This window comes from Archocentrus centrarchus, chromosome 22 (assembly GCF_007364275.1).
Source record: "Archocentrus centrarchus isolate MPI-CPG fArcCen1 chromosome 22, fArcCen1, whole genome shotgun sequence".
Lineage (NCBI taxonomy): Eukaryota > Metazoa > Chordata > Actinopteri > Cichliformes > Cichlidae > Archocentrus > Archocentrus centrarchus.
In genome coordinates, this window is record NC_044367.1 from 10,163,308 (window position 1) to 10,181,819 (window position 18,512).

An 18,512-nucleotide genomic window follows, 5' to 3' on the forward strand; every position below is an offset into this window, starting at 1 on the left:
GACTACAAAAATGTTGCCTTTGTTCAACAAATGAAAGGTTTTCGATTAACAAACTAAACTTTCTGGATTCACATATTAATCACAAAATTGAATTTATTCACAATAAAAGATTTCTTGAATATAGTGTCACTCAAGACACGCAAGTAGCTCGAAAACTTCAGCGTCCACGGAAAAAGGGGTGTCAGGCTTTGGCTACAATGACCGTACTCTGGTTTTGGGCTTTTGGGATACTTTTTGGACAGCAGTTACACACCAACACATCTGGTCATATCTCCGGGTGGGTTGGTGTAGCCTTGGTCGCACTGACAGCGGAAGGAGCCATCCGTGTTCTCGCAGAAGCCGTGGCTCCCGCAGATGGTTTCATTGTCACACTCATCAATATCTGGAAGAGCAGGCAGAGAGGTGAGCACAGCATTAATGTTTACAATGTCATTCTGCACAACAGACTTTCAAACTGCCTCCGTAAACACTGTGTGCTGCTTTTCCAAAATAAACACCACTGCCATACTGACCATACAATAACAACAGAAATCACTGGCATCATAACATGTCAGAGACAGTGTACAGATCAGGCTATTCATTAAGAAGCTTTTCAAACTTTGCTCCTCGTGGATTGATTCAAGGGGACTTTCTCTCTGCATCCACACAGTGTAAGTTAGCAGAATGTGGATCTGGAAAGCTGCAAGTGAATGTTCTTTGGTTGTGTCAGTGGAGTGGGAAGTGACAGAGGAGTTTGCAGCATCCAAGCCAACATTCAGTATTCACCCAGACTTTACAAGCAGCTGGAGAGTTCAGATCTGGCATTAAGAGCAGCCCTCTGGCAGGAACCGCTTTCCAATCTAATCAATGATTCTACTAAAAAACAACCTCTCACTGAAAGGACTGAGAGCATAGGAGGAATTTTCGGGGCCTAAAATGGAAGTTAAGAATCTGGCAGGTCTGCAGTAGTTTCTTGTTTGCAAGGCATTAAATCATAAAACATGTTTGATAAAATCATGAGAGAAAAAATATGCTTTATGTCAGTTTTGGCTTGTCGAAACTGTTAACACTGGACCTCATAGCGGCACCGTTTCCCTACCAGTTGCCGTTTAAAAGGTAACATTTGTTTGCAATTTCTAACATACATGATTTAGTATTTCTTGGCATCGCCAGCACAGCAGCAGCCAAAGACTGATGCTGGGGGGGAGGTGAAGCTGATTATAATTGTTTTAAAAAACAATCAGTGTTTAATGGTCACACTTTAGTCACATGAAATTAGTCTCTGGTCAGTTTCCCTCATTCTTGGGTTGCTCAAATATAAATTTAGGTAACTTGATCAACAACCTGGATAAAATAAATGTGGAATAAACACAGCCAGAAGTTAAGCTGTGCTGTGTGCTTGCACATTTTCTGCAAGGCATTAAGTTAAGAACTCACAACAGACAGGCCTCTCAACTGATACGAATCCTACTGATGAAATTAAAGGACACTACTTCACTATGTCTGTTTCATTGTAAGCGTAATTTGATTTCTGTCTATGTTTTTTTTTTTTAACTTTCATAACAACCTTCCATGAGCATTCCATTCAAAGTTTCCATGACTAATAGCAACTCCACTGGAGTGATAATAGGCTTTGGAAAAAAAACAGGAAGACCTATTCTAAATATGGAAAAAATGAAATCACAACAACTTGAATATTTATTTTTGATCGGTTCCACTAAAAGGTCTCATACATCTGCCCCTAACTGTAATAAAGACAAGATGTTAAGTCCAGTGGTACCTCAAACTTTCATGACAACATGATTTATGGTGTAAAAAGCACCATCATTCACATGTTGTCGAACTCAGTTCAATTTTTGCCTCTGAACACTCGTACAGGCCGCATCAATTGCAAAAGAGAAGAAGAAAGTGGGACAGAGAAACCGCAACCCATCTAATTTGAACAGCACACTTGGCCCTGTCCTCTCCTCCAACGCAGAAAACTCCTTTCTCAGGCTTGTTAGGGGGGACTAGTCCTCTGCCAGTGTTTCTGTCCTGACTTGGACACTTCTCTAACATGCCTCTGGGGTCAGAGACAGGGTCTCCCACAAGCTAATAAAACTGCAGAGACAAAATTGCCTTTGTCATTTGTAAAATGTTTCACTGGAGGACCGAAATTGCTAGAATAGACTTGTGGGCTCAAATGGCTCTAAGAAAAATGGATGGGCGCATACTAAGAACCACCAACCTACTGCACGTACATTTTCCAGCTGGAGCTTCCGAATGAATGAAGCAGCCCTTAAGCTTTTGAACACTTTACGGAATTGCATGGAATTGAAAAAATAAATTTTAGTGAATAATATCCCCAAGGCTTAGTTAGTCATATTCCTCGATTAAAGGGAAAAGTATTGTATATCAAAGTTTAAGGAACATTTTCTCAAGTGTGAAGCTCTTAAGCGGAGTTAGGAATGTTGGAATGACAGAAGAGACCAGCTGGGAGGTCCGGGGAGGGAATTCGATGAAAGCTCTCTGCTAATATAAGAAATAATCAGTGTCTGCAGGCAGATTTTCATCCATGTGTAACATGGAACAAAAACTGTTGCAAACCACATGTTGGGATGAGTTGTAATCAAAGTATCATCTCTGGCAGGAACAAGAAAATCTAGACCAAAAAAATGTTTTAATGACTTTTGTTATTTGGTGTATCCAGCTCTTGTAGTGTTTGACTGATAGAATTACTTGACCAGCCATTTAGATCTGTCATCCACAGACAAAGTCAGCACGCTAATTGAAGCGCTAACGATTTGCGGGAAAAAATGAATATTACAACATGAGATAACTCCACCAAGAGTGAGTCTCACACGAGCAGGACATGGGGTTGCCTTTCTTAGTCTTTCCATGCAATCATGAGTTACGTCAGGACACATGCAGTGCTGTAATTTGCCTGGAGGGAAGAAGTGAGGTGGGAAAGACTGTGAGAAGTTCAGCTGATATAGGAAAAGCTGAGATGAAGGGGCAACACGGGCCCAAAAACAACCCATTCTAATGGCCTGACCCAGGAGGCTATGCTTCCTGGATCCGGTGATGGTGGATTTGGGTGTGGAGGAGTGTTAAAAACTGCTCTCTTTGCCATGTGTTAATCAGAAGCACATGGCGGCAGGCAAAGAGAATACAGGAATCAATGGCTGTTGACTCACCCTCCGCGGTCCACACTTCTCTGATGTTCTCTGGGCAACCCCTTGTCTGATTGGACCCATATGCAGAGGTTATTTCACACATGACCGGACAGGGATGAGGTGAGGTGAGGTATTTGCTTTCAGGAAAGCTTGTATGTGGGTTTTTATCAGATATTACATCTACAACATGTCGTGGGTTAACTACAATGATGACCAATCTGGAGTATCATGAATGTACTTCTAAAAAAAAAAAAAAAAAAAAAAAAAAAAAAAAGGCAAAAAAGAAAAAAATACATAACAGCACAAGGAGTCACACACATGTTAAAGTCTTCAGATTTCTATACATTTACAGGGGTGGGAGGCTGGCAAGAGTGTGACCGCAGACAATTTCCGCCCCTGGGTAGGCCTTATTAAAGACGAGGCATAGCTCGAGGGAATTTTTGAGCATGACGGTGAATTAAAGCTAAAAACAATGATCTGCAGCACACATGGACACACACACACACACACACACACACACGTATCCAAAAACTATTCCCCGTGTGCAGGATCATGTTAGATTTGAGTGTAGCCCTTACAGCACAGTTGCGGTGATGTTTGCTGCGGCGAAAACTCTGTTTTTCCTTTTTGTGTCATGGACTCTAAATCTAAACGAGTGCAGGGAGCGGAGCCAACGACAACCGCTTCCCCATTCGAAGGCGGGTGAGTAAAAATAAAGCAATACCCCCTCGCAGAAACTGCAAATTACAGCGTCTGGTCTCTTCTTGAATATTTGATGATTTTTACAAGCCGACAAAAATGCCCAGGAGTAATTGCGCTCTCTCCTTGGACTTTTATTGAGGTGACGGCAGCATCTCCCACAACTTCCCATCGTGAGGTGAAACAAGCCACTATTGTGTGTAGCACTCAGCTTTTAAACCTAAGAGGGCTTGGTTCTCAAACCGGGGCTGTGAGTCAATGCCGAGCTGTATGAGTGTTTTTGTTGTAGCATCTAGTGAAAACAGCATCACAACATAGCAACAGGAGAAAGATGGTCATAAGATAGTTAAGCACCCATAGAGATGAGATAAATAGAGTTTTGTGGCACCGTAAGGAATTATGTGAAGATTTTCTAATCAGGCCACACCTCGGGACTCTTAGGGAACATGTCAGACAACATTAGCAACTGTGTAAACTGAAACAACGGTGGTTCAGTGAGCGACCTCAGAGCAAGAGGGCTCATGGTTCGAACCCAGGCAGAACGATTCTGTGTGGAGCTCTCCACGTGCTTGGTTGAGCTTTCTCCTGGAGCTTGGGTTTCTCTGCTCCGTTCCTGGCCCACTCTTGCAAGAGTTTCCTTTTTGAGTAAATAAAGGATCACACTAGAGGCAACAAGATGACACAAAAAAAAGATTAAGGCACATGTCATGGCATAGAAAATCCTTACCCCCTAATGCACACACTCAGCAGCGCTAAAGTGACCTTAACCTGTATGAGCTGCTTAGCAGTGTTTTGACTCTGACATTGAAAGAGCAGAGGTGAGCAGCTGGTTTCAATCAGCCGTTATCACACTAAAGGCCTCTGCACGCTTTAGCTGGTGCCAGACAGACAACATCATAAAGTGCAGCGAGGAGGCAGCCACACATAGACAGGATCAGTGTGATGGAGGGGGCAGAGGAGCGATCTGTCACCGGTCAACACCGCATGTGGCAGCATTTTCCCTCAAGGGCTCCATCACTCGATAGTCCAATAAAAACTCAGGGTCATGAGAATATGTGAAGCCGCACTCCGCCCTGAGTGCATCTCCGCAACCACTACAGTCTCTGGTTCTCTTTCTCCAACACAAACACACACAGGAGGATGCAAAAAAACCCACAGTTAACCGCATGCACACACACAGTCATGCTCACATACACACACAATCACCCACAAACACCCACAGCTTCGATCTACGGTCCAACACATCATTCCATTCTGATGCTCTCAGTCTGCTTTCCCTTCTTCTCCTGTCACTCTCCAGTGACTGTTTGGATCCCCTCTAAACATGAGGAAAATATCTGGACTTTTGGTTTTTTTTTGTTGCTCACAGTCACTCATAAACCCCATTTGTTGTTTTATGGTGTTCTGAGAGTGACAAAGACAAGCAATACCACACTACAAAATAAAGACTAATAAAACCAATTTGTTGTGCAACAAACCTGGCAAATGTCTTAAGCCCGAGGTGTTCAGTCCTGCCAGGAAACACATGAGTCTTCATGCATTCTGGAGGTCACAGAGATATGCCTGTTGCTGCTGGCTGGCTGTGTTCACAGATGTAGCCTAAGTACAAACCCAGCCAGCCAAGCCAGGTGACTCTGACTCCTCTACAGGGGGGACAAAGAGTACGGGACCATCTAAGCTGGCCCGGCAATCTTATCTTTGTTTTTTTTCTTAGAAGAACAGCAGTGATCCGATTCCACGTTGTTACTCTGCCAGAGTGCTCCATTAACTCTTCTGTCAGGTGAATGTGACTTTTATCAGCTTCTGGCCTCACAATTGGCTTCCAATGACAGTGTAATATTGGGCTACTTCTCATTATCTCCCATGGTGGCCTTTTATGTGGGGAAAACCCAGACCACTTGATAGCTTTTAACTTGCATCTGTCTTTATGTGTGCATGCCAGACTGATATCTATGATGGGGCGAGAGATCTGTAGAGTGGTATGGTGTTGACTTGATTTCAACCTGTGCTCTATCTTAAACTACAGCCATACAGGAACAGAATGAATTAGGGTCATGCATAATTCATAAATAGATAGACCCTTTTAATACATTCAAATTTGCTTATGCACAGAGACAGGCGTAAAAGGCCTGTTTTCTCTCAAATTAACTGTGTGTGCTAGTCTTTTTAAGTACGGTGCAATTTTGAACACTTACCACAGTCTGTGGCGAGTTCTCCCTCTTGGCCAGGCTGGCAACCCGCGAAGCACCGGTAAGAGCCGATGGTGTTCTCACAGCGCCAGGTACCACACACTGAGCTCCCAAACTCCTTGCACTCGTTCTGGTCTATACAGAAAAAGAGAGCGAGAAAGACAGATGTTTGTCAGTAACTGACAAACAGAGGCGCAAACGTAACCACATGTGCAATCAGACACAAATGCACGCACCCCCGCACGCAAACTCATATTCCCACCACTGCTCCTCTGCTCCCAGTGTAATGGCTGTAAAGCAGGAGTTGGCCAGGAGGCCTGTGGTGTAGCTGTCCTCAGTAAACGCAGCAGGCAAAGGGGAATGGCCAAGAACAATATTATCACAGCAACCGAAGAACTTGTGAAGGAGCTAAAGGGAGATGTTCCAGAGGGAGAAACACCTCCTGCTCACAATGGGGTCATTCATACTTCCCACAGGGGAGAGGGAGCTGAGGGTTCCAGCCACGTAATCCAGGCACCCCTCAGTCCCGAGACCATGGAGGAAAGCCTCTAAGCCAGGCTTGGACACTTTCACTGGAGCCTGACATGCTATAGATAATCAATCATATCCAACTGTGCTATACTGCGTATGCTTAAGCCTTAATGTGGCGTAACAATCAAACAGCTAAAGCTGACATGTTGTTTTACTCAGACAGATGAAAACTCTGGGCAGAGTGAGGGGTCAGTAACAACCATGACAAATACAACTTGAAAATAAAAGGAAGTTTTAATCAGTCTTACCTTCACAGTCAGCTGTATCAGTATTAAATTTGAAGCCAGCCTCGCATAAGCACAAGAAAGAGCCCTCGGCGTCGATGCACTGTCCCCGGATGCACACGTCATCTTTGCTGCATTCATCCACATCTGAGGCAGACAAAAGTGGGAAAGCAAGGCAGACAAATTAGGAGAAAGTGTGGATCAAGATCTTAGAAACATACTGATTAACAGTAATTATCCACGCGTATCCTCCACCTTCATTAAGTCCACAGGGAGCACAACTTCTTCTTGCAAACAGGAAAAAGAATATGCAATCAAGCGCTCATCTGAACCACAAGACGCGCTGGCCGTTTGGAGCACTTAATGGTATACTTGCAAACAGGAAACAAAGCAGAAAAGAGATCTACCTCAGCTTTTCAGGCTGAGAACATTTCCCCCAGACTCATTAAAATTAATAATGAATGCTAGATGCCTGATTAGCTGTAGATGGGTGGATAATTGCAGCATTACAGCATAGCTTATAAGGTACTTGGACCTGTGGTGAAAGGTGAGGGAAACACAAGAAGCCAGAGGAAATTCATCACTGAGGAAAACGCCTGCTTTCCTTTTTCCAACCTTTGATAATCAGATGAATCTTTTAGAGACGACAGGGTAAACACCCATTTGCAGTGATAGGGAGAAAAAAAAGCAACACTCCAGACTTTATGTAAATACATAAATATGCTGTGACTGGATAGTTTTGGAGTATATTCAACTGCTTCAAAGTCTTACTGAAAGGCACAGGAAGGCTATGGCAGAATGTGTTGATTTGGATTAAGTTTAGATGTGTTTCAGTCTGCTGTCAGTCTTTTATTGCATATGTTCTGTTTTTGTTGAAAGGCTGGTCTGGTCAAGGCCAAGCATCATTTTGGCATTACCTGACTAAACCCATCTTTCATTCCCATAACCTCACAAACCCTCATCCTCCCTTCTTCGCAGCCTTCAGGCTCACGTCAGAGGGGGCCTGGCTTTCATTGTGTGTCTGTACACACAATGGCAGACTGCAAGAAAATATATGACAATTGCTGATTTATAGGATAATTAGGGCCTAGTATTTGTTATGGCGGCTGGGCAAAGTACCTGATACACACTGGGAAACTTGCTCTGTTTGTGGACGATATCTAAAGCACTCCAAGACCAGAGCCTCTGTAGAAGAATGCCCCTGCTCAAGGGCTGACCCTTGTCCTCTGCTGCAAGTAAATCTAGCCAACTGCATGACCATGCCAGCATCTTGCAGGGGCCAGCCTACCTGTTTCATATCATGACAGAATATTTCTCTGCCAGACATCTTTTACTTAACTCCACCTCCACCAGCTTGCAAGACCCACCAGAAACAACACTGATCCAATTCTGACATTCTAGCCAGAGTTATTTCATGTATTGTTTTAGTAATTGCTCCAGATTCTTGTAAAGCCTTCCTTAGCTGATGATCAGGCTACTACCAGTGGGTCACTGGGTGCGGCTGGAATAACATCAAACTGTCCGAGCTGAGGGAGAGTGAGCTGAGATAGTTGATGAGGCCATGGCCCATTACAGCCTATGCACCCATGCCAGGTGTCCCAGGCTTGGCTTCAGCACCCAATAGAGCATGGTGAGAACAGCCTGTCTGCACTAAATTAAAAAAAAAAAAAAAAAAAGCAAGCCAACAATGTTACTGTAAAATGACTTAAGCAATATGTGCAAACGCCATTATTACTTTATTAACAACTTGCTCCACTCCCAAGTCTGCTTCACTTATTTACACAAAGCCCAAGACAGCAAAGATTTCCCTCTGCTCTTAGCCTTGTCACTCCAGTGCTTTACGGTACCTTGGCAGCTGGGGCTTCCATCGATGGTGGCATATCCGTTAGGACAGCTGCATAAGTAGGAACCTTGAGTGTTCAGACAGTCTCCTTCCCCACAGATCCCCCCAATGGTTAAACACTCGTTGATATCCGTCACAAACAAGCACAAATATACTCACACAGCTGCGCCAACATGCCAAAATGAGGTAAGCCACGAGAAACAGCTAACCACTAATGGCACATTTTAGAGCTATAGTGCGTCTGTATGTGTATATGTATGTTTATACCTCTGCAGGATGTCCCATCCACCAGCTCCATACCAGAGGGACAGGAACAGCTATAGGAGCCGATGGTGTTGGTGCACTGACCTCCCACGCACAGTCTGGCGTCCTTACATTCATTCACATCTGAATTGACACATACACAGACGTCATCGGTATGACATATCCACACCAGTTGTAAATCAACCGTGCGTCACTTCAAATTTTGCCCAAGTTTTGACATCTAGACCAAAAACTTCCAGACCACACTGAACAGGCGAGGAACGTCATGCATCATCTAACACAGCAAGTAACGACTTACTACACTGGAACAGATGACTGTGAAAACGATTGCATAGAGATCATAAATTTGAGTGACCGCAGTGAGCCACCCATTTTACTGTACCTCTACACGAGCGCCGGTCAAATGCCAGCTTGAAGCCTGGATCACAGGCCATGCAGGAGAAGGAGCCCTCTGTGTTGGCACAAACACCTGTGGGGCAAACACTTGGAGACTGGCACTCATCAATATCTAAGAGACAGAAGAAGAAGAAAAGGTTAGCTGTAGGTTATCATCTTAAGCAAAGAGATATATATATATATATATATATATATATATATATATATATATATATAAAGAGCCCAGTTTTTGTGCTTCCACTTATCTGTTAAAAATCATTAATGACCGAGTGTGGCTTAGCTTAACCCACCACCTAACATACGGTAAGCAAAGCCTTCCTTATTAGATCGCACTGACAGTGTTTTATTAAAAAGGGTGGAAAGATAAGTATGTGAGACGGTCGCTGAATCCAAAACAGCAAGCTATTACAGGTGGCGTATAATTACTATATCTACAAACAGTCACTGGCTCGCTGTTATGTGATCGCTCAAAATTCCTCAAGCTGGTGCGGATTGTATTTCTTGTTGTGAAAATAGTGCAGGCCATTGTTAAGTGATTGAGATGGCTCCATTTTTTGCCTCTGGGTGAACAGAGTGAGTTCAACAGGGCAAGTTTGCTGCAATAAGTGAAAGGCAGGGGAGTGGCTGACTTCACTTCAGATTGGGTCCTTAATATTTTCCATGGCATCAGAGACATCCATTAAAATCCTATCAGAGGCTGAATTGGACTCTGTTTTTTATTGCACGACTTTTTCCCAGCGCTAAGACAAATCAGTGGGGGATCTTCCTCTGAGGCTAGATCCACACTTCTATTTAAACACACCAAAGTATACGAGACTAACCGAGACCATGTTTTAATCCATTTAAATAATCATTCCTGTTCTGCTTCCCATGAAGTCATGACAGATCTAACTTTACTGGATTCCTCAAAGCAGCCATTTCACTGCATTTATCTCATAAATCGTGTCATGAAAAATTACTAGATGCTGTAAAGATTTTCTGTAATCATGTTCTGGGCCTAATGCATTCATCTTTTACTGTGGTCCACTGCAGCTTTGGCTCAGTTTTTAAGCATAGTGACATATCAAACATTTCCAGGCAGGTATTAAAATACAGACGTAGTCTTACCTTCACAGTAATGACCACCCTCAGACACTTGAAAGCCAGCTTCGCAGCTCCTACAGGTGTAAGATCCTTCGCTGTTCAAACACAGCTGACCCGGGCACAAGTTAGCCACTGAGCACTCATCCACATCTGGACACAAATACAAAGACACATCATAGCACAGATTACCATCTCTGGCTTCAGATAAATAAAGCTTTCCAGTGGTAATCAGTTAGATGGGTAATCACTGCAGCTAGGAATCACAAATGTCGACACCTCTATCTTTTTAGCTGAGCGATCTGCAGGATATTTGCCTGACATCATCCTGTTCTATTTGAGGGTTGGTGTCTCATTGTGTTGAGCAAGGAGCAGATGATTGGTGCCAGAGGCAGAGGGGTCCAGGATCCAGCTATGATGTGATGTCTAGAAGTATTTTAGAGTTGTTGCCTCAGATGAGGAGACTTTGGGTTCAAGCTACCACATCTCACATTATTTACATACAACATAAAGCAGCTGGGAAACAAATCTACAGAGCTGCCATCTTTAACCTCAACTGAGACTCTGTTGGGTGAAGTCTAGCATGTACACACACACCTGGGCTCAAGTATACAAACATAACAAAGCACATTCCACCACAAACTCTCACCATCACACTGCTGTCCGTCCTCAGACACTCTGAAACCAGGCTGACAGACGACACATGTGAACGAACCCTCTGTGTTTGTGCATGTTCCTCGGGGGCATGTGGTGGGCAGCGCACACTCATCAACATCTGTTGGGAAACAATATGGAGACTTAGACATTCACTGGCTGACTACAAAGGCTTTAAACAAGCAAACAAACAAAAAGATTCAAACTGTGACCCTGAAAATAATAAGATAAAAATAGTCCTGTGTCAAGCCCCATTTTTGAAAAACCAACCGTCACAGAGTTCTCCATCAAATGACACTCTGTACCCTGTAGGGCAGTTTTCACAGGTGTACGAGCCTTCTGCGTTTAGACAGATCCCGTTGGCACAGGTAGACGGGGACTGGCACTCATCAATATCTGAAGGAAACACATGCACACATCTCAGACATGCAGGGATATCAGTATAAAGAGTTAACATGTGCGGGAAAAAGGCAGCTGCACGGCAAAGAATATTTTACAGTGAAATGATGAGCCGCTCAAACGTGTTGAGTAAGCCTTTAATAGTCATAACAATACTAATGACTTCTGCTGAATGACAAGAACAGCTGGAGATTGTTTTTACCTTCACACCTCTGCCGGTCTTGAGACACTCTGTAGCCAGCCTTACACCTGGTGCAAATGTAGGACCCCTCTGTGTTGGCACACACCCCACCTAGACACAAGTCACCTTGGGTACACTCATCAACATCTGGAAGCAAAAAAGGCGAAATTCATCACAATTGGGCAGAAATATCACCCCTACTTTCCAGTGTTACTTCAAAACCGCATGTTAGTGTAAACTATTAGGCAGACAATTTCATACCTTCACATCTCAGTCCATCAGCAGATGGTTCAAACCCAGGCCTGCATTTCTGGCAAGTGTAGGAACCTGCAGAGTTGATGCAAATTCCCGCGGGGCAGGCATTACCAGTTGCGCACTCATTGACATCTAGCAGAGAAATAATTTGCAGACATTAAGCTGCCGTCGACAGTGCTCCACGAGCAGAAAAGAATGCAGTGATGAGTTACACCCAACAGCTCTAGATAATCCTTTGCAGACCTTCACATGATTTGCTGTCTGAGGTGACTTGGTAACCATGGTTACAGGTGCATCTGTAGGTTCCGTCCAGATTGACGCACCGGCCGTTGAGACAGACTCCCGGAAGCACACACTCATCCACATCTGGACAGAAGATATAAGGGGGGTAAAAACAAGAGGCCCTCAGAAAATAAAGCCAACCTCTAACTGTAGCTTTTTTTATAAGCCTTCAATGATACCGCAAGGTTTCTGTAATAGGACAGTGGAGAACCATTCACAGAGCTGTTACTTTGATATGGAGTGTGAATAATGTCTGACTGACTTTCTGACTGACATTTACCTTGGCAAACGCTGTCCACTGAGAGTTTGTAGCCTTGGAAGCAGTTGCACCTATAGGAGCCCTCCGTGTTAACGCACCTTCCACGGCCGCACACGGTTTGGTTCAAGCACTCGTTCATATCTGATACAAAAAGGATATTTTAGGTTTTAGGGCAGCAGCATGGCGTAGTGTGCAGCTTTGCCGCTCCATAGGAATGTTCTGGGTTCGAACTTGAGTTTGCATACACACAGCTTTTTAGGTTACTCTGTGATTCTAAACTAGCCATATGTGTGGATATGAGAGCATGTTGCTATGTGTGTCTCTGTGGTAGCCCCGTGATGGATTGGTCATCTGAGCAGAGACAGGCTTCAGCCCCGGCTGTGACCATAAGTTGGAAAAGTGGTTAAGAAGATGGATGGATGGATAAATGGATGGATGGGTGGATGTACAGATTTTAGGTTTCATCCTGCCACGATTGTACTGTGGAATTAGGACAAATTAAAAGGCTTAACTCACCGAAAATAGAACAAAAAACAAATTTTCACCAATTTTGTGGTATCTAATATTACAGATTTGTTTTTTCATGTTTTGAGAAATCTGCCTCTGCGCACAAAGTTTACAAAATCTTTCAAAAATGTCACTGCTTGGCTTGATGCCACTGGAGATAAATGGGAAAAAAAATGCCTTTTATGTAAATCAAGACTTTAATAAAAGATACAAGCCATGAAGTCTGATCAAAATGAGGCCTCGAAGCAGAAAACTGAACACAATACAGAAAAAAAATCTCTAGATCTCCATTCAAAATAAGGGCTGTGTCAGCATTGTTTAGCAGTAAAAGGGAAACAATTATAGTATAATTAGTGTGCGTAATGACTACAAACAGCAGTCAGTAAATTACATCAGGGCGCAGACCATGCCTCATTCATGAAAGCCTTTTACTATTTGTGGAAGTAGCTGTCTTTTCCACCTCATGAGTCAGAACTGTTGACCCGGGAATTATATTTGTGGAAAACCTCATGCAGAAACAGAGTTTTATAGTGTTGTAGTGGAATTTATCAAGTGTTAACGGTGGGACTTTTTTTTTTTTTTTTTTTTTTAAAGGTTAGATTAAATTGTCGGGAAGAGAAATCAAATGAAGTGTGATGTGAGAGACCGAGAAGGAGACTATCAAAGAGGAAAGAGGAGTGGGGTAAGGGGGTGCTGATCTGCAAAGGACGTAGGGAGAAGACCATACTGAGAGGTGATAGAGGTTCGGAGACACATGAGCACACACTGGAAACTGCACAGGAGTCACAGAGTGGGTTTTGTTTGCTTAGCCAAGGGCACTGCCAGATGTCTGTCAGTGTGGCCCAATGTTTTGTTTCTGCTATCATCCGGAATCTCTCAGGCCTGCCTGCGATAAGCCCCAACAAGGGAATGGAACTGTTTTCTCAATCACACCAACAATTAGGCTTATCCACGATTTGGTCAATTGGATTCAAACTACTGCACTGTGCTGTCGGCAATTGACTGCAGCAAATGCTGGAAACTCAGTGCTAATGCTGCATGTTTTATGTGACTCCCAAAGCGCCAGACGTCTACCGTAGGACTGTTAGTGCTACTTGTGTGAACGTCCGGAGCAAAAATATTTACCTCTGGTGTTAGCCCTCATTTACACAGTTCCTCTCAGTTACTATTTATACACCGCAGATTTACACAGAATGAATAGTAATAATAGCAGACTGGCAAACAGAAAGCAGCTTAAGCAGTTTTTTTCTTTGGTAGCAAGGAAATTGTGAGACTTTAAACCTGAGAAATCAATTTTAAAGGACTCAAAAGCACTACTGAAGTTCATTTCCCTATTTTTCCATCATTCTTTTTTGCTGCGCAAGCTTTTCTGCATCACTCGTTCTGGGAGCTTAAGTTTCCAAACAAATTAGGGGGGTGCAAGGTCATACGGAGGGGCTGTGGTAAGTAACACCATTTGGGTTTGTTATGTAACAGGGCCACTTTTAGGTTGGTAGGCGCTGGCATGTGAGCTTAAACAAAACACACCGAGTGTAATCTGTCAACCATTTGTGTGGTCACATCTAGTAATCTGCAGTAAGACCTTTACAGCGGGTCGCAGACAACATCATGGGTGAGTGAGGAAATCTGTTTGCATGCCGGGACCTTTTAGCATCAGGGAACAGATCCTTTGACCTTCTCATACATCTCCTGAAACTCTCTGGCCCTCTCACCTACGTAGACCAGCAGTGGTAATAAAGCCTTGCCGGCCTCTGCTGGGCCCAACAGTACAGTGGCTAGAGCTCTCCAACAATAATAGACTGTTTGTTCAAGGCTGTAGCCAGGAGAAAATATTTGGACTCTCCCAAATTGAAGTATTACAAACAATCTTTTTACAGGGCCTGTGATATCAAAAGATCGGCAATAACACGGTGGATGTGTTTAAACAATATTGAGGATATTCTGGGGCTGCTGGGTGGAGGAGTCGATATATTACGCGTGGAAACACTGACTAGACAAAGTCGGTGGAGTTGTGCTCTCAGTCCATGCTATATAGCCATCATCACTGTGGTATTGCCTGTTATTTGGGCCCAGAAGTGCTCCACACTGGACATAAAAAATCCAATATGAAGTCGTTTGAAGCAAAAATACTATTTATTTTATCATTTTAATACACACCAGCAGTCCCTTTGAGCATAAAGCCACAATTCTGCAAATTTAGTTCTGCTTGTGATATTTGGGTAACTGTACTACATCATCGGCTGTCAACACGTCTTTAATTGAATGGCCTGTTGCCTATTTTTTTTTGGTGATGCCAACCAAGAGCAGCGGCTACATCTAGGTAGAGGTTACCTAACACATAAGAGGGAAACCCTGCTTATTTCCATGGAGTGGTTGGAAACACCCTAAGGATCCTGGGTAGCAGTGGTGGTGCCACTGCTATAATGGGGTGTGAGGTTGCCTTACCCACACATCTTTCACCGACAGGCCTGAACCCCGGTCCGCAAACCTGGCACTGGAAGGAGCCAGGAGTGTTGATGCAGACACCGTTGGGACAGGAGCTGGGATCCCTGCACTCATCTGTATCTGCTCCGGGGGAAAGTGGAAAATATGGAGAAAAAAAAAATCTGAATTAGTTGTTACTAAAACAATGCTACCAAGACAATATGTGCATGCATGGAAGAAAGGGTGTGTCAGGTTGCAAATGTACACATACACAGTCCGTCTGTCATGGAATGAACAAAGTTTTCTTCCTGGCTTTGACTGAAGGAAAATACTGTTTTGTTACTGGCCTGCTCATTCAACTAATTCATGGAAGCAAACAAATAGGTCTGGCTAGGACTGCGCCGTTATGTGAACTCGAGTCTGTGTGCGCAACTGCTTGTGCATGCATGCAAGTTACCTTCACACAGGCCTCTCCAAGACTTGGCGTAGCCACTGTTGCATTCACAGGTGTAAGATCCTTCAGTGTTGACGCATTTGCCATTTTGGCATTTGTTGGGCATGCTGCACTCATTAATGTCTGCCAAGGAGAATGGAAAAGAAAGTTACTGTTGTGCTCTGCAGCATTAATTAGGGCAGAATGCTTTTAAAATGAACAGCGCTGAAAGACAAGGACTTGCAGTGCTTAGTTTCCATTGGAAACATTATATCTCCTACTGTTGATTGGGGCTGTGTCTCACCTTGACAGAACTTCCTGTTCTGAGTGATCACCTGGCTGTAGCCACTGTGGCACTGGCAGGTGTAGGACCCGTAGCTGTTTATACAACGTCCCTTTCCTTCACATGGATCCTCGTCACACTCATTCACATCTACAGAAGAAGAAAGAAAAGCATACTGCCGTTGCACGTCATCAGCACAATACACTCTTAAAGCACTGAGTTTCAAACTCCTCTGTGTAACAGACACGATACAGGCCAAAGCCCAGCTGTGTGGAGTAAAGGCTGTGTCCAAAGGCCTTTGTGAAATAAAGGATCACAGCATCAGCTCTTTGGATGGGCTGTATGCTGTTTTCAGGCATCACAGGACATGACAGTATAAACAAACAGAGCCCTTTCATTTTGGCTCACTTAATTTCTCAAGGCTTTTTAATCAGTAGTGATGAAGACGGGCTTCTACTGCGATGATGACGAACAGAGTTGCTGTGGCATCTGGTGTCAGCATGTGCGTGTTTGTGTGCTCCTCCTTCTCTTTGAGTGTCCCACTGTTACCCCTGCCTTGCTTCATTTTTCACTCCATTTATTAGTTACCAATGCAGTTGGTCTGCAGTGCACTGAGCTCGAATCCTGGCTCGCAGTGGCAAGTGTAGCCGGTCTGCACAGGAATGCATCTCCCACGGCCACATATAGCGGGGGTTGTCGCGCACTTGTCAATACCTACAAACAACAACAAACAAGAATATTTTTAACTTAAGGATACACAACGTTGCTCTAAAAAATGGAAATGTGCATTCCACAGACACATGTTCCTCTCCATGGGAACTTATCTTGCTGTTTTATAGGTGGGGTCTTGGATGGGAGGGCTGGTTTTACAGCACTGTAGCGTTCTAACAGGTGGTATGGAGTGCGTACAAAGTGTTCGGCAAGAAACAGGTCATGCACAGTAGAGCCTGACATTAGTTTTGTACTTGTATTTTTCTGTCAAAGAGGAGTGTGGTAAAACAGATGTTAAACTGGGCCTCTGTGTCTGGTTGTTGAAAAAAAAACCAAAAAAAAAAACGGGTATTTCTCTATAGGATTACCATAAATTCGTCTCACTTCCTAAATCTCCCTGTCACTCTCTCACTGCATCTGTCACCCCAACACTTTCACCCTGTCCCATGCTCTTCCTCAGTTTTTCATAAATCTGGCCTCTGTCCGCTCAGAGTTGCTTCCCCTTCCAAAAGGCACACTCTTTCTTGGTTTCTCGCCCTCTCACCCTCTGTGCAGCACAACAGCTTCAAGCCAAATTGGCTCTGAGAAAAGAGGTCAAATTAAGCTCTCTCCAGCTTTACTTTGGGTAAGCCTGCAAAAATTCCTTATGAGCTGTGCTGTTGTCTGCCAGAAGTTGACAGAGTGCATAAAAAATGAAGAGCTGAGCCCTGTGGTGCTCTTTCGCATAATATCCAGAACTTCCTGCCCACCTGTCAATTGTTGTTGTTTTTTTTTTTTTTTTTTTAGATGTAAGCAGTGGGGCTGAACATGTCTGCTTTCTTATAACGATACCTTTAATGTACAGCTTACCCGTAGTTGAATCTGTATGGGATGGTTCCTTTAAGTCTGGCCTCAGGTTGGTGCCCGGGGGTTCTGGAGGAGGTGTATCTATTAAGACAGTTAGGGTGAGTCATAAAGCACTGGATGAGTACAAATAAGAAAGTCAGCTAAATCTGTCTCACACTTCAACAGGTTGTAGCCTCTACTACGTACCAAGACACTGCTCGTTTTCTGCCAGCCACTATTGCTTTAGCTGCCATTTATTATTCAACACTATAAAAGTGATCTACTCATTTTTCCAGGCTAAAAAAAACTACAATGACCAAAAATAAATCAGGTAGACTCACTGAATGCAGTCTGCCTTCAGACTTGAATGTCAATGTTTTCACTGGCATGATGGCAAAGTAAAGACTGAGAATGGCACTACTGTGTGGGAGCAGTTTATAGAAATCACATAACATGCCTGTGCTTGACAGAAACTGCTATTGGCCCTCAAGCTTGGCCCTCAAACCCAAAGAGGCATTAAACAACAGCTGGAGGCACTTGTTCAATAAGCAGTTTTGTATGATTGGTATGAATAAAGAGGAAGAGAAAATACCTGGATACTGCGGGGGCGAGTCTGTCACAACAGCTGGCTAGAAAACAAGCAAATATTACTCATCAAAAAGCATTTTGTTTTAAATTTTTCATCCCCATATTCATATTCATAGTCTTCCTGGTTTGTTGCTAAATTCTGTGGTAATTAGATGTGTGCATCCACCAAAATGTGGTCTGAATAAGTTACATAATCATAACAAATCTACCAGCTGAGATATTGTACAAAGGAGAAGCATTTCAAAGGCGTGTGCCAAAGGGCTGACAAGGAGGGAGAACTTACCGGGCTCAGAATTTCCACATCTAGCACATAAAAGAGGAAAAGTTTATCAGTATTGAACGCAGAAATTC

General features: G+C 43.6%; 1 protein-coding gene across 1 annotated transcript in view; it reads right to left on the minus strand.

Moving 5' to 3' along the window:
* The window catches only part of LOC115772452 (latent-transforming growth factor beta-binding protein 2), an 85,584-nt gene that overhangs the window by 10,525 nt on the left and 56,547 nt on the right, over nt 1-18,512 (minus strand). Inside the window, exons 13-31 of the mRNA XM_030718715.1 lie at nt 18,445-18,464; nt 18,166-18,202; nt 17,598-17,675; nt 16,626-16,751; nt 16,059-16,187; nt 15,779-15,898; nt 15,343-15,462; nt 12,412-12,531; nt 12,093-12,215; nt 11,856-11,981; nt 11,616-11,741; nt 11,285-11,410; nt 11,010-11,135; nt 10,388-10,513; nt 9,267-9,392; nt 8,888-9,007; nt 6,802-6,924; nt 6,029-6,157; nt 254-382 (exon numbers count right to left, since the gene is read on the minus strand). Coding sequence (XP_030574575.1) covers nt 254-382; nt 6,029-6,157; nt 6,802-6,924; nt 8,888-9,007; nt 9,267-9,392; nt 10,388-10,513; nt 11,010-11,135; nt 11,285-11,410; nt 11,616-11,741; nt 11,856-11,981; nt 12,093-12,215; nt 12,412-12,531; nt 15,343-15,462; nt 15,779-15,898; nt 16,059-16,187; nt 16,626-16,751; nt 17,598-17,675; nt 18,166-18,202; nt 18,445-18,464 — 2,130 coding nt within the window. The remainder of the gene's footprint in view (nt 1-253; nt 383-6,028; nt 6,158-6,801; nt 6,925-8,887; nt 9,008-9,266; nt 9,393-10,387; nt 10,514-11,009; nt 11,136-11,284; nt 11,411-11,615; nt 11,742-11,855; nt 11,982-12,092; nt 12,216-12,411; nt 12,532-15,342; nt 15,463-15,778; nt 15,899-16,058; nt 16,188-16,625; nt 16,752-17,597; nt 17,676-18,165; nt 18,203-18,444; nt 18,465-18,512) is intronic.